This window comes from Octopus bimaculoides, chromosome 10 (assembly GCF_046866305.1).
Source record: "Octopus bimaculoides isolate indiv1 chromosome 10, ASM4686630v1, whole genome shotgun sequence".
NCBI lineage: Eukaryota > Metazoa > Mollusca > Cephalopoda > Octopoda > Octopodidae > Octopus > Octopus bimaculoides.
In genome coordinates this window covers 32,956,730-32,972,067 of record NC_142937.1, presented here as the reverse complement: position 1 = coordinate 32,972,067, position 15,338 = coordinate 32,956,730, and the positions used below count along the sequence as shown (strand labels likewise).

Below are 15,338 nucleotides of genomic sequence, written 5' to 3'. Positions count from 1 at the left end.
TATGCAGATGTACATGTGTATATATATATATATATATGATGGTCTTCCGGCTACCACATCCACTCACCAGGCTTTGGTCAACTCGAGGCTATAGTAGGAGACACTTTTCCATGAAGTGTTACTTACACCAGTTGAATTTTAAAATGTGATCCATTTTTATCTGCTTCTTTATGATTGCTAAGTTCAACAAAATTATAAGAGTAGTTCACAGCATCATAACCATATGCTAAGTCTCCTTTTCTAACACCATTTTCTAAGCTTTGATTAATTTACAATTGTACCTGGGAAGAAGGTTTTGATATTCAAAACAGCAGAAGAAATTAATCTTTCCAGAATGTGAAGTCAATAAAAAATATTCTAAACTGTAGAATACCAACAACTTTAAACCTTTTAGGCTGCCAGTAGCTCCTGGGATGTTTCCTCAGTGTTTTAACTGAAATATAACTTATTCCTTCAGCAGTGAAGTTTTTTTTTTCTGTTTCAGGAATTAATGTTTCCAATCCATTTCACCAAATCTTCTATCTGTGGATGACCATAAAACATTTTCAAAAGAAACCCTTATTTTTTAATGAATTCTCATTATCAAAGTTTTGGAGCAATATTTCAGCAACAGATGAACTACAATTTTTAAATACCTTTAAGTGAATCATATTTTTTAATTTACTAAATCAATAGTTGGTAGGTAGCCACAAAATCCTGTTCAAGTCTATCCCATTTTCAACTGACAGAGTGGTTTCAAACACTCAGCAGAACAACAGGAGTAGAAAACATTTAGAATCTGCACCACCATTACCATACGACTTCTCTTGAATTTTTATCAAAAATTTAAGTGACAATGTATTCAATGATTTAATTGGTAAATTAATAGCAGATAATTAGCTTTGGAGTTGATAACCAGAATGATTTACCTCTTTCTTCTGTGCATACAATTGATGTCTGACTTGGAGTTGTCAAATTTTTCAAGTGACTCAATACATTCTTTTCTATTCTAGGCACAAGGCCCGAAGTTTTGGGGGGAGGGGGCCAGTCGATTAGATCGACCCCAGTACACAACTGGTACTTAATTTACAGATACCGAAAGGATGAAAGGCAAAATCGACCTTAGCGGGATTTGAACTCAGAACGTAAAGACAGACGAAATACAGCTAAGCATTTCACCTGGTGTGCTAACGTTTCTGCCAGCTCGCTGCCTTAGTGACTCAATATATTACCTGAAGAATGGTTAGACATTTATTAATTATGAAACAAAGTACTTGATGAGAAGGCTGTTGAGTATTTTTTGTTTCAAATTTTTTTTTTTCCATTGAGTTTTGAGAGGCACAATCACCCAGTAACCTAATTTGCAAGTGAACAAAAAGAAGCAGTTAACTTTGTTCCTCCATTTGTTAAAATTCATACACACTTGTTTATGTTGTTTCTGATGCAAGTAACTCAGCTTACCTGTAAATTTTATAAGCTATAAAAAAAGGTTAGGGAAAAACAATTTTTATTTGTGATGTTTTTATGTCCGTGTTTGGTATTAATTGCATTTAATTTACTAACATCTTTTTTCATCATCTTCCCTGATTTTTTGAAGTTATGTAATTAATTAAAAACCAATTATGCCAACATAATTTTTTAGCACAAATGACTAGTTACATTAAAAAACAAAACTCTGTTCTACAATACAGTCAACTTTTACAATAATCTGACCACAAAGAAAGACACTATAAGTATTTGAATAAACAAACCTATTAAGAATTTTTCTGCTCAGTGACTCAGTTTTTTTATTATGTGACTCAGCTTTTGATAGTAAACGTTTTCTGTAGGACACTAAAAGTTAAGAGAAGAACATCAGGAATTGACTTTTCCAATAAGTTTAAAGATTAATATCATGAAATAGGACTAAAATTTTAACTAACATGGTGTGTGTACATATGGTACTGCATCTATGACTGGCAAGAATGAAAGATTTATTGCACAAAACAGAACTCTTAGATCCAAATGCAGTTTTCTGATCCAATGCACAAATCTAGATATACTGCTTTCTTTTCATTGCATTTTTCATCATTAAAATACTTGAGTCAAATCTGTTGTTTTAAAGGACACTTTGTAAAAAGTTTTAAGTTGTGTGATCTATATTCAAGCAAATGCTAGAAGGCATCACCAGGTCCAGCACGTAAGTATGATGATGAGATCATTAGCATAGATTTATCTATCATACAAAAGTACATTAGTTATAGTATGGACAAGTATTAGTCAAAATTTATCTTTGTGAAAGAAAACAATTGAGTTTTTTTTATTCAAGAAAACAATCAGCATTATCATCAGATACAAATTCTTTTAATCAAGATGTTACGTTTGTATGTGAGACAGTCAAAACAAAATGAGTTCAGCAATTTCAGTGTAAGGTAATAATTCTTCATATGATGTGGCAGAAAGAAGTTGATATCAAATCCCAAATTACTGACTTGAAACTTTCAGAAGAATGCTTTCTACAGTTCACAAAAATAATTAACGAAAATGAAGAGCATAACTGTGAGTCTTTAAAAAAATATCACTTTCAATCAAAGATTCAATGATTTTGTAAAGCATGATATTACCATGACAATAGCTTTTCAGCCTTATTTTGCAGGTACCAGAAAGTTACAAATGGAGCTAATTATCTAAAGATACTATCCAGAAATTTGATAGTACGGAAGATTGCACTGAAATTTAGAAAAAGGTGGTCCCTTCAACTTCACAAACATGTTTGCTGATTTCATGCTTTTCCACATCATATTGGTGAAAATCTTCATTCTCATATTTGACATATATCTAGAATTTGTTGAGAACACTGATGAGAGAGTGTCTGAAGAACTAATCAAAACTTAAAATGCCCATGTTACAAGCAGATTTAATAGTGCTGTCTCACCAAAAGTAATCTCAAAGAAGTTATTAAATTTTTATTCCTCTGCACCTTAGTCTACAGCTCCTTCTTTGTTCCCTTTCCCACATATCTTCTGTCCATATTCATTCTTGTAAGGCAGGATAGCCCTAGACTCCAGCTACACAAACCATTCTACTCCCCTTGTCATTAACCCTTTTTCCTGCCATCTTCTCCCCTTCCAATTAATGACTACGACTGTTATTCTCTCCTCTACCATCTTGTCACAACTATAAATCTATTCCTTTCACCTCATTTGTCCTTTCTCATCTCCACTATCTAGAATCATCACTCACTCTCTTCTTTCTCAGTTACAGGGACCACTTTAGGCTTTCAACCTTAAAAATAAGGCAATGTTCACTTGTGCTGGTGCTACAAGAAGACACCGAGTACACCGTAAAGTGGCTAGCATTAAGAAGAGCAGCAACCACTCACAGAAACCATGTCAAAACAGATACTGGGATATATAAATACAACTTGGTGAAAATTTATATCTGATGATAATGTTGATTGTTTTCTTGAAAAGACAATCAAACCATTAAGCCTTTGCCAGTATCGACGCTGACAGCAAATGATGATGATGTAAGTGAATGAAAAATTTATCTTAATATGCTGTGCTTTAGTTGTATGCTAGCTGCCACCGATTTAAACAATATTGACAAAAGGTTTTAAATTATTGACAGCAATTAAATTAAATTATTGGTGGCAAGTTTAATGTAGTCTTTAGTCTTCACACAAACAGTTCTCCTTCCACACAAACAGTTTTCCATCCCTGCCTTAGTACTTCAAGTGAGCTAGCTGGTTAGAGCTCTTCCATTTCTATACTGACTATTCTCATCAGTTAAATGTTTTATCATTGATCCATCTGATTCAGATAATCAAAACCATACACTTGTAATATGCCTCTCTAGTGGTATGCACATATTGATGAGACAAGAATAATGGCAAAGGAAAGTTGGAATGAAAATGAGCAATCAAGCATTTACATTGAGAAATGGCAGAATGATTGTATACAGTTAGTAAAGATTCTCTTGGCTCAGCTGCAATTTGGTGAGACAAACAAACATGCAGGCTAGCCAATGCACAAAGAGATTATTTGCTGATAGTTTGTCTTGAGAAGTAAATATCTTTCAAATAGTAATAGTGGTTGACTTCCTCCATGTGTTATAGAAAATGTTCATCTACCTACATATATAAAATTCTTTGTCTCTCTTTTTGTTCCCTATGCATTCTCAAATGGCTCAACCAAATCAAATCAAATCTTATAAGGTATATAGTATCAGACTCCATGAGTGTCAACATGTAATTTCTTTTTCATTTGGATTAAAACAATATACCATTGGCACTGGTGCAGTATTATGTGTCAAAAGTGAAAGAATAGGATCTATATTGTAATGTGATATAATATTGTTTCACTTTTATTTTTTCACTTTTAATTCTAATGTGATAACATTAAGATCATCTTATTTCTATTATATTTTAAATAAATGAGTAACATCAGAGAGGTGATGGGGTGAGAGTCAGCAAGGATAGCAACATCAGACAGAGAGGTGATGGGGTGAGAGTTAGCAAGGATAGCAACATGAGAGAGAGAGAGAGAGAGAGAGAGAGGGGGGGAACAGTTAAAATATGTTTTAAATATATGGTGAAGACAGAGTTAAAAATGAAGAATGAAATAGCTGTCAAGGGAATTTAAAAAGCAGAATATTGAACGTGAAAGATGGACTGGACATTTTCACTGATAGCTAGATGAAAAATGTGTGAAAAAAATAATACATTCTATGCAGACAGAGCATAGAGGGTAACCTGAATATTACAAGATGGGAGATATGTAGCCTTCTCAGTTTTGTCTATTTTCCTCCTGAGTTAAACATGAACATCAAATTTTTTCCAGAGTGTGCAATGTTGATAAGCATAGAAAGTAACAAGAAACATTGAAGACACACCACATCAAACGACAAAATATCCCCCACACATCACTTTTAAGAAATAAACAAGACCAACAAAAACAACATGTAAAAATACAGTTTATTCTGTGAAATCTAGAGATTCCACAGATCTAATGGTATGTGACAAGATATTTTTGAGACTGTATACAGCGACAAATTGTAAAGGCATCACTACAGAATAAACTAACTGCAATGGTGTATTTGGTTGCAGAAAAGTTTCAAAATCATGAAGTCAGAATGTAAGAGATTCTTTCAATGGAAAAGTCTGAACTGTGCAGATTCATGTTGAAACACTGTCACTGGAGATCTTCATAAAAATCTGTATGCAGAAGCTTTACAAGGAACAACAATTGCACTTCTTCCTAGTAAAATGTTTTCTCTCTGTCTCTCTCTCTCTCTCCCAATCACACACTCACAAACATACATACATATACAGAGAGAGGAAGCATGAATGAAAGAGTCAAAGGGATACTGAAATACCTGCTCAAAGGACAGCAATCAATATTCTATCTTTGACACCACACAACACTGTGGTGTTGTAGGTCCACAGCTAAAACATCAAAAACTTAAAAACTGTTCAGCCCTCTTTGCATTGAATCACTTTGTTTTAGGACAGTTTTTTTTTTTACCTCCTGAATGTTACATTAGTAGTGAAGTATTGATTTTTAGTGATTGAAACAGTAAAATATGTGTCAATATAATCACAAGGTATTGATTGATAATATTTAAATCAACGGTTGAGTATTTTAACACTTCACTATTGTTATTGCTATTACAGATAGAGTTCCTCACATACTTTCATAATCAAAGATAAAGAATTAATCTTGAAACAACAGAGGAAGAGCTGGGAATTTTAATGACTCGTCTTAAAATTTGAATTTAGATATTCATCTTGTTACATGGAATTGGTTTGCAGGAAGTTGAAGATAGAAGAAAATGCTTTTTTAAAAATATGTCAGATGACTGGGACATCTCTACAGAAAGTGCTTGTCTAGTCTATCAACAGTAATTCAACCAGATAGAAACTGTTCCCTCTCTAGACTAGTTACTATGATTGAACTTAAAGGCTCAAGCAGTAATTACAAGCAGGTCACAGACTTGGTTTTTCAAGGGTTTACAACTACATTAAGCACCTGCATTTGATGATAAAACATAAAGATTTTGTAGTTTATGTTAAACATTGCTACTGATATATATAAGCAAAGGCATGTGATGACTGCCACCACATTGTTAAAGATAGAGAAAACTTTATTTAATATTTTAGCATCCATAAATCTCATTAAAATAAATTATTCCCCCCCCCCCCACTTCTTAAACATTGGGGTAGCTTTCATGCCTTTTCACACACTATCATTCAAAGTGTGTATAGTTACAACTGTCAAACAAAAGTATAAACAACTTTGGCTTCTGCAAATGGTTGCAGTTGGCTCTTGTATCTAGCAGCTGCTTCCACATGTTATAGTTGTCCTCAACACAGCATTTGTCTGCCTGTTATAGTGTCAATTAGGATTGGCATCCAGGTCATATCCATGTTATATTCACACACACTCTCTCACACAATGGTCAATAATGTGCATCCAAATATAAGAGAAAACAAGCTTTAAATGAAATGATGATGATGAAAATAATGCACATCTGATAAAAGGCACAAAGTTACTAAATAGCAGATTGCTAATAATTATGATGTTATGAGTATTCTAGACTGATTGATGTACCTGGTTCTGAATGTATTGTACAAATTTGTGAACTACAAACAACGAAATTGTTTTGTGCATATCTGACTGCAATGTGATTTAAAGAAAACTGCAGCATGAATATAATGCACAAAAACTAGTAATTTTATACTCTCCACAGTAGTACTTTGTAGACTAATCACTATGCAATGCATCATCAAATACTGTCCATAGCTTCATGCATAGCTAACTGCAACAAAGCTTGGCAATGGCAAGATGTAATACAAGACACAAATAGCATTAGAAATGATGTCATTGATGCAAAGTCCATCCAAGTACAATACAGAAATCAGAGCTTATAGCATAATAAGGAACCTTATATTTAATGAATGACATCAAGGCCAGGAATGAGAAGGAATGGCTATAATTGTGCTATAAAACAACAACATGATTTAGACAGTTCGGAACCAAAACTTTACACAACACAAGTTTTATGAACATGGGAAACCCACAAACATAAAACACAAACACTCCACAACAAAACAGCAATGTACACGTTTTCACTGCAGTTTACACTTCCTGTACATACTGTTACAAAGTATGGAATATAAAACTTACCTATGATTGACAAATGTACAGTAAAACAAACAATATAAAGAGAGAGAGAAATGGGAGGCACAAGTGAAGCCATACTTTCTTCATAGATAACAAAATTCAGAATTGCACCGATGCCAGATTTACAGACAATTTTAACAATTCTACACCATTGTGTAATCATTACTGCACACTGCAATTTGCAGTTGGTCCAACTTCACAAAAAATAATACACATAATTTTCTCTATTTTCCTTTCTTTTTTTAAATTATTTTAATTATTTACAGAATTTCATTTTATTCTGTTTTGTATATTTTTTTTTTAAATTTTGTTTGTACATATTTTTCATTGTTTATATTTTATTTATTGTCTTTTTTCTTCTTTCTTCTCGTCTTATTTTTAGTTTGTGGAAGATGATATTGAAATAAGATACAAGGCAATAAAAAGCAGTAGGACTGGTGGGGTGGGATGGGGGAATTAAAATCGAAAATGGGATAAAGAAAACGGCAGTAGGTATAGGGTTGGGAGCCCATAACAGAGACAGAGAACAATATAACTACTCATGATTTGTCTCGGCTTGTAATATTTTTTGTTTGTTATTTTTTTTTTTTGTATGAAAGCTAAGATGGTCAGTTGTCGTCATGTAATTCATTAAAATAGAGCTTTAGTTTAAAAAAAAAAAAAAGATAATTAGAGAGAGAGAAGACAAAAAGAAAAAAAAAAAAGATGCTACAGAGAAGCATAAAGATTATAATATATTCAGAAAATATAGCTTTTATGTTGTTGAAGAATATCAAAATGTTTTCAGACAAGAAGAGAAAGAAGGAGAAAAGGAGGAAATGATCTGAAGTTTTGAAATTTTGCTGGTTCACAGGTTGAAGGTAAAAGTGGAACTTGTTATTCACTGAAGGACATTGGTACTGTGTTGTTGGTGTAATGACAGTTGTGGTGTGTTGTGTTGTGTTTCAATGAAGAAGTGAGGCTGTAGAGGAATGGTAGCAGCCAATACAGTGTTCCCAGGAGATATATATATATGTCACAGAAAGATATACACAGATAATCGGTGGGTTGTTATCAAGATAAAAGACAATCATTGGTCTTAGTGTTTTTATCTTCATCAGGTTCAGTGTTGTTCTTCTCAACACTATCAGTTCGGATTGTCTGCACGACTGGTGACAGGGTCTTGCTTTCATTATGGACAGGAGTTTCTTCAACTGGTAATACAGACAGTCTAGTAATGGCAGGCATCTGGTTGGCAATTCTATCAAGCACTTGAATCTGCTCGTTTATTGTAAGAAAGAAGGTTTTGTAGCCAATGCTGAAAGATTAAAATAATAATAATAACATTAATAATAATAGTAGTAGTAGTAGTAGTAGTAGTATGGCTTCTGAACATAACTGATTGGAAGTGTTATCATGTATGTTTTATCTTGGAGTAAAAGATGGGCTTGCTTGTCAGTTGCTTGACCATAAGCAGTTGAGCATGTAACTTAGTGGCTGACAATATGTGCATCTCTGATCATGAGCAGAAGTAGCAGGGGGAGCATCATAGCCATGTATTCAGAGGAATTCTTTGGGGTTTGAATAATTCACCTCAAGAAACATAGGTGTTTCATTCAACATCCTTAAACAAACCTTATTCAGAGAACTTTTGAGCAGGCTGGGCTACTCAAACTGAAGAAAATTCTATCTGGGCACCCATATGCAAGGTCATGTGCTGTTTACTTTGATATAACATCAGCATATCACACACATATGGTTGTGATGCATGTGCCTGGTGTACCCTTATCAGACAGGTAGACATGGTGGGTATATTGGGTTTCGTATATTTGTACCCCAGTGTCACTTTGATGGCATGCACTGTTCTCTCACTCAATAATAATCATAATAATTAATAACAATTTCTATTATAGGCACACAGCATGAAATTTTGGGAGTGTGGGGTAATCAATTACATCAATCCTAGTACTCAACCAGTACTTGTTTCATCAACCAAGAGGATGAAAGGCAAAGTCAACATCAGCAGAATTTGAACTCAAAATGTAAAGACAAAGAAAGTGCCACTAAACATTTTGTCTGACATGTCAACAATTAATAATAATAATAATAATAATAATAATGATGATGATGATGAAAGCAATAATAATAATAATAATTTAGAGAACTTAGGATAAATTTCTGAAAAAATTATAATCATCAAAATTATTTTCTAACATAAATTTTTACTAATACAACAAAAAGTTTATAATAGGTGCAGGAGTGGCTGTGTGTTAAGTAGCTTGTTTACCAACCACATGGTTCAGGGTTCAGTCCCACTGCATGGCACCTTGGGCAAGTGTCTTCTACTATAGCCTCGGGCCGACCAAAGCCTTGTGAGTGGATTTGGTAGACGGAAACTGAAAGAAGCTTGTCGTATATATGTATATGTATATATGTCTGTGTGTGTGTCTGTGTTTGTCCCCACAACATCGCTTGACAACCGATGCGGGTGTGTTTACGTCCCCGTAACTTAGCAGCTTGGCAAAAGAGACCGACAGGCTTACAAAGAATAAGTCCTGGTGTTGATTTGCTCGACTAAAGGCAGTGCTCCAGCATGGCCACAGTCAAATGACTGAAACAAGTAAAAGAGTAATACTATTTAGACATGATGATGGTGATTGTAATGCACACAACTACTAATAACATTATCATGAGTTCAAATATCACTCCAGTCATCAAATCCCTCACAATCAAGTCTTCAGATTGTAAAAATAATTCCTACAATAATATACAAACATCCAAATTTCTAAAGACCTTATCACCAGAATATAAATAAATGAAAGTAAAACAAAATTTATATATATATGAGACTCGAACTCACACCTCCGTGATTATGCATCGCGGTGCTCTAAACCATTAAGCTAAACTGCCCTCATTAAGGTTAGCTTAATGGTTTAGAGCACCGCGACGCGTAATCATGGAGGTGTGAGTTCAAGTCTCATAGCTTATATATATATAAGCTATGAGACTATATATATATATATATATTATTATTATATATATTATTTACAGTCGTTAAACACTAAAATCTGGAGTAGAGATAAATGTATTAATGACACTTATTAAAACATAAAATCAAGAGAGAAATGTTGACTAATTAGGATTATTCATATTTTTCCAGATAACAATGATTTTATGTACAAACAAACATTTAGATCAATTTGGGAGACATGGGACAAAGGTTGTCTTCACTGTGAAATTTATCAGAGAAAACCTTTATCGCTGTGGGCTATACATGTTGTAAAACACCAACAGTCATTCCCAGACATCTTCTCTTGGCAGAACAGTGAATGCATTTCTAGCTCCTTGGCAATCACCAGTACCATATACTGCAAGAGAAACAATCCTGAAATGACTTCAAAGACATTTGTTTCTTTAGAGTAAATCAGCATCTAAATATAAGCTGATCATGTACAATGCCAGCCCTGACCAAATAAAATATTGTAGTGGACATACAAAAGAAGCATGGCAAATGAGGAAATATTTAGATCTGTAACAAAATGTTTAGGACAATTTGCTGTCATCGTGTGAACACTGCAAACTCTGAATTGAGGCCTAAGATCCAGTTTTGTATTCATTATAAAAACAGTAATGCTGTCTCTCATACAACTATAGAATAAGCATTAGGAACATTTTAAACCATTGCCTGAAGTACTGAAGGTTTGTGAAGCGGTTCCGATATAGAGAAATAAATGAAAAGTCTCAAGACATGAAGTAATATGCAACTTACCATTCTGTTTCTGCCCAGAGTTCCAGGTAAGATAAGCCCTCCCTCATTCGCCCCAGCATCTCTAGGGGTGTATCTGTCATGCTTGCAGTATTTACAGTACGAACCACAGCCAAAGTATCACGAAGCACCACAGAAATGATGAGGGCCCATTCTAGACAACCAGCCTCTAGAATCAGCTGCAACAAGTATCTGAAATGAAGAACAGTTCCAGTTACTGCATGTTCAAAAGATTATTGCAATCACTTGCAGATGTATTTTGAAAACAAGTAATTTCTGTGTTAAAGGGAAAAAATTTTTTTGAGTAACCAAGTAGAAATGTAAAAAGCCATAACTAAAACAAATGCACAAACAACAACAACAACAAAGAAAACTTAAATAAGATGCTTCACAAATCTGGAAAATGATAACAGAACAATAACAACAATAAAAATTTTAAAAATCTGTTAATTCTATGTGTATATCACCTTGTAGAACTGAGTGTCACTCACAATGGTACAATATATGAGTAATGTGTCAACTATGCTTATATATAGCGTCATATATTATCGACTGCTATCTCCAGTAAATATTGGTGCATTGTTGTACCACTATCTGATTTATATATATATATATATATATACACACACACACAAACACACACACACACACACACACACACACACACATCATCGTGGTCATTTAACATCCATTTGGCATGCTGCTATGCGTTGGATGGTTTGACAAGAGCTGGCAGACCAGAGGGCTGTGCCAAGGTCTACTGTCTGCTTTATGGCTTGATGCCCTTCCTAATACCAACCCCTTTACAGAGTGGACTGGGTACTTTTTTCAAAGTACAAACCCCAATGGTGTAACCAAGTAACATGCAAGCCAGGACTAAGTCCCCTCAACTGGGGAGAGTAGTATTGAGGGAGGTGGCTTTGTGCCAGTTGATGAGAGATTACAAGAATAATAGATGGATAGAGATAAGTGTCTTGCTGTAGAAAAGGTACAAAGATAACCAATTTGGAGAAGAAGAGATTGAAAAAGAGACACACAGAGAAATATAGAGATGGAGAGAGTGAGAGGGATGGTGGTGGATATGTGCCAAGACATAGCATCAAGGTGCAGTGGGGAGTGGATATAGGTGAAGTGACAGAGAGGATTAAACTGGCTGAGTGAGAAAGGGAACAGAGAGGAAAATTTCATAAGAATGTGAGGAGAAATAGTTAGATGGGATAAAGGGGACTACACTCTACACAGACCCACTTCCTCTGGTCCATCCCACCTAGACCCACCTCTTCTATCTGCTCTACCGTACATAGACCCACCCCCTCTATCTGGTTAACTCCACACTGACCCACCTCTTCTATCTGGTCTACCCCATATAGACCCACCCCCTCTATCTGGTTTACTCTGTGCTGACCTACCTCCTCTATCTGGTCTGTCCCATATAAACCCACCTCCTCTACCTGGTTTACTCCATATAGGCCCACTTCCTCAGTCTGGTCTATCTTACACGAATCTACTTCTATTTGGTCTAGCCTACATAAATGTTATTTTTCCTGGTATCCCGCCATTCAGTCTAGTATCTAAACCAAGTCGCACCCCTCAACACACTTTCATGCCTCTGTCTATATAAGTTAGGTTAACATAAACAGCCAATCTCTAGACAAAAGTTCACTCAAATGAAATTTCTCTCCTGTTTCATTTATCACTGTCAATCAATATAGACATTAAAACTACCACAGTCCTGCCCTACTCTTCAACCAAAGCCAGTCGGTTGAATTATTTTTACTTCCATATTAATTCATCACTGTCAGTTGACACATATTAAAATAAATAACAGAAGAAGACTGTGAAAACCCAAACTTTCTTATCTCAGTGATCAATATATAGAGAAAAGAGATCAATAAAATCAACATTATCAATCTTTCCAGCCATACAGTTGTGGCTCTAATGAACTGGAAATGAAACTAGAACTGCTTTAAACAGACATACTAACTACAACTAAACTTACACAAGCATGACTATGTATCTGAATACATATTCATGTACAGAGACACACACATATATAGACACACACACACCTTTTTCAGTTACTACATTTAACATATTGATGGAATGAATTTATACTTTCTTGGCAGACTATCCACCAACCAACTAAAGGCAGTCGGACTACCAAGAGAGCCTCTCAAGAAAAAAGATGGGATGATCACAACTGGAAAGCTTTTGATCATTCAAGGCCAAAGTGGGAACAAACAACAACAAATTTCTTATGTGAAAGTCAATTCTTAGTAAATAATTCTCAAAAAACAATCTCTTAAGTTTACCGCTTTAGGTTTTGTTCCTTCAGAACAAGACATCCACAGACACCACTTCACCCAATTCTCAATATAGTCTTTACCTCCTATTGGAAGTTGAACCAGAAAGTAATAATGTTATCCAATCATTTTTTTTTTCTCAAGTTCTCATTATACTTAAACTATTACACCAAGGCCTTTTTTCTTTTTTATCTCACCTGACTTTTTTTTATCTCACCTTACTAATCATTCTCAGAACGATTGACAAACCAACTCGGACATGACCAGAGCTAACCAAACTGTTGTTAATGAATCTCAAAATGAACCATTCCTGGCCTGCTGAACTCAGTGGAACAGTATTGTTATTTTATAAACAAGGCCGATACATTAGATAGAGAAGTTTCATACTTAGACTGTAAACTGAGGGAGAATTTAGATATCCTCTTCGCAAAATGTATAAACTTCCCCAAAAGATTTGTCAGGATTGCTCTGATACTGTTGTTTATATTGGAGAATATGTTACTGTTATGTAAATTAGAGGCAAATAGTGTTGTTGTTGTTGATGATATTGGAGGAAAAAGAACTATAGCTGTACAAATAGAAGCAAATACAGAAATTCATAAGCACACAGGTACACAAATATATAGGTACTGAAGCAGTACCTATATATAGTTTATAGGTACAGAGGTAAATAGGTACAAAGGTAAAACAACAAAAAAAAAAGAGTATAGCTGTACATGGATACAGAGATATAACTGTACAGGAGCACATTGGTACAAAGACACAGCATTGATACCGAGGCACAAAGGTATATTGCTACAGAAATAAATATATACAGAAGTGCAGAGGTATAGACACAGTATAGATACATAGGAATGGGAAGACATAAGTACAGTATATATATATATATATATATATATATATATATATATATATATATGTGTGTGTTATGAGCATTTATAGAACATGTATCCTATATAAACTCAACAAACAGTTAAAGATGGAGAAGAGAAAATGTTTAAAGTTTTATAAATTTTAAAATTTTAATCCATGCATACGATCGTTTCAAATGTGAGAAAACATGGAAAAAATTCAATCAATTATAACTATAATTAAATTAATTTCATTACGTATTACCATTCTCCCCATACAAAAAAAGAAGAATACATCAGAGGTAGTATCAGTATATATATATATATATATATATATATATATATATATATATATATATATATATATATACACATATACACAAAGGTATAGAGATGCAACTTAAATACATTGACACAGAATAGATTCAGAGACATCATAGCTAGACACAGCATAGACTCAGTGTTACATGCACAGTATAGATACATAGGTACATGGCATAGATACATAACTATTCAGATACAGCTTGCAGAGTTACATAGACAGCATAAATACAGTGGCACAAAGATACAGCATAGACATAATGTAGATACAGCATAGACATAACATAGATACAGAGGAAGAAGACAGAATGTCTTGTGGCTCTTTATGCTTCTTTTTGTTTTTAAAATTTACTATTATAATTTTGTGTGTTGAAGCTAAAGTAAATGTTACTTCTAATTGCTTTCTTCACCAAGTTTATCTGATTCCATTCTAATTGTATTGTTTTTCCATATAATTGTGACTATATAATTATTTTGGCAGGATGAGTAGGCAGCAGAGTGTTAAGTATGATTGATCCAGTTAATTATATATGTATTATTATGTATCTAATATTACTGTTGATCTCTAATTACCTATCTTGTCTATCAATTACCAATTTATTATTAACCCATCAATAATTATCTATTTACTTAATCCTTCTTATTAATTGAACACAGCTTATCTATTGCAGTTGCAATCTGTTGAGACAAAGACAGCTGGCCATCAGTAAACCTTACAACATAGAATTAATATGGCCGACAGTACACAAATAATCTGTGCTTCTTTATTCAATCATTATTTATCAATTCACTGTATGCAATGCTGGAACCATTCCACTTTACTTAAATTACTGGAGATTTGGCAAACACATAGAAATCAGTATTTTCTAACTATACAGGGAGCTTTTCATACATTAGCTTGACTTGGTCAATGTGATTTGGAAATTTCACACAGCAAACAAGGAACCACATGTTTTAAGGTGCTGAATCTGCAAAC

The 15,338-nt window shown here is 34.1% G+C and overlaps 1 protein-coding gene across 2 annotated transcripts in view; it reads right to left on the bottom strand.

Moving 5' to 3' along the window:
* Positions 1-4,916: 4,916 nt before the first annotated feature.
* The window catches only part of LOC106874539 (guanine nucleotide exchange factor subunit RIC1), a 247,478-nt gene continuing 237,056 nt past the window's right edge, over positions 4,917-15,338 (bottom strand). For both annotated transcript variants that reach the window (XM_014922306.3, XM_014922307.3), the window contains exons 31-32: positions 10,891-11,079; positions 4,917-8,439 (exon numbers count right to left, since the gene is read on the bottom strand). In XM_014922306.3, the coding sequence (XP_014777792.1) occupies positions 8,196-8,439; positions 10,891-11,079 (433 nt within the window). In that variant the 3' untranslated portion in view covers positions 4,917-8,195. The remainder of the gene's footprint in view (positions 8,440-10,890; positions 11,080-15,338) is intronic.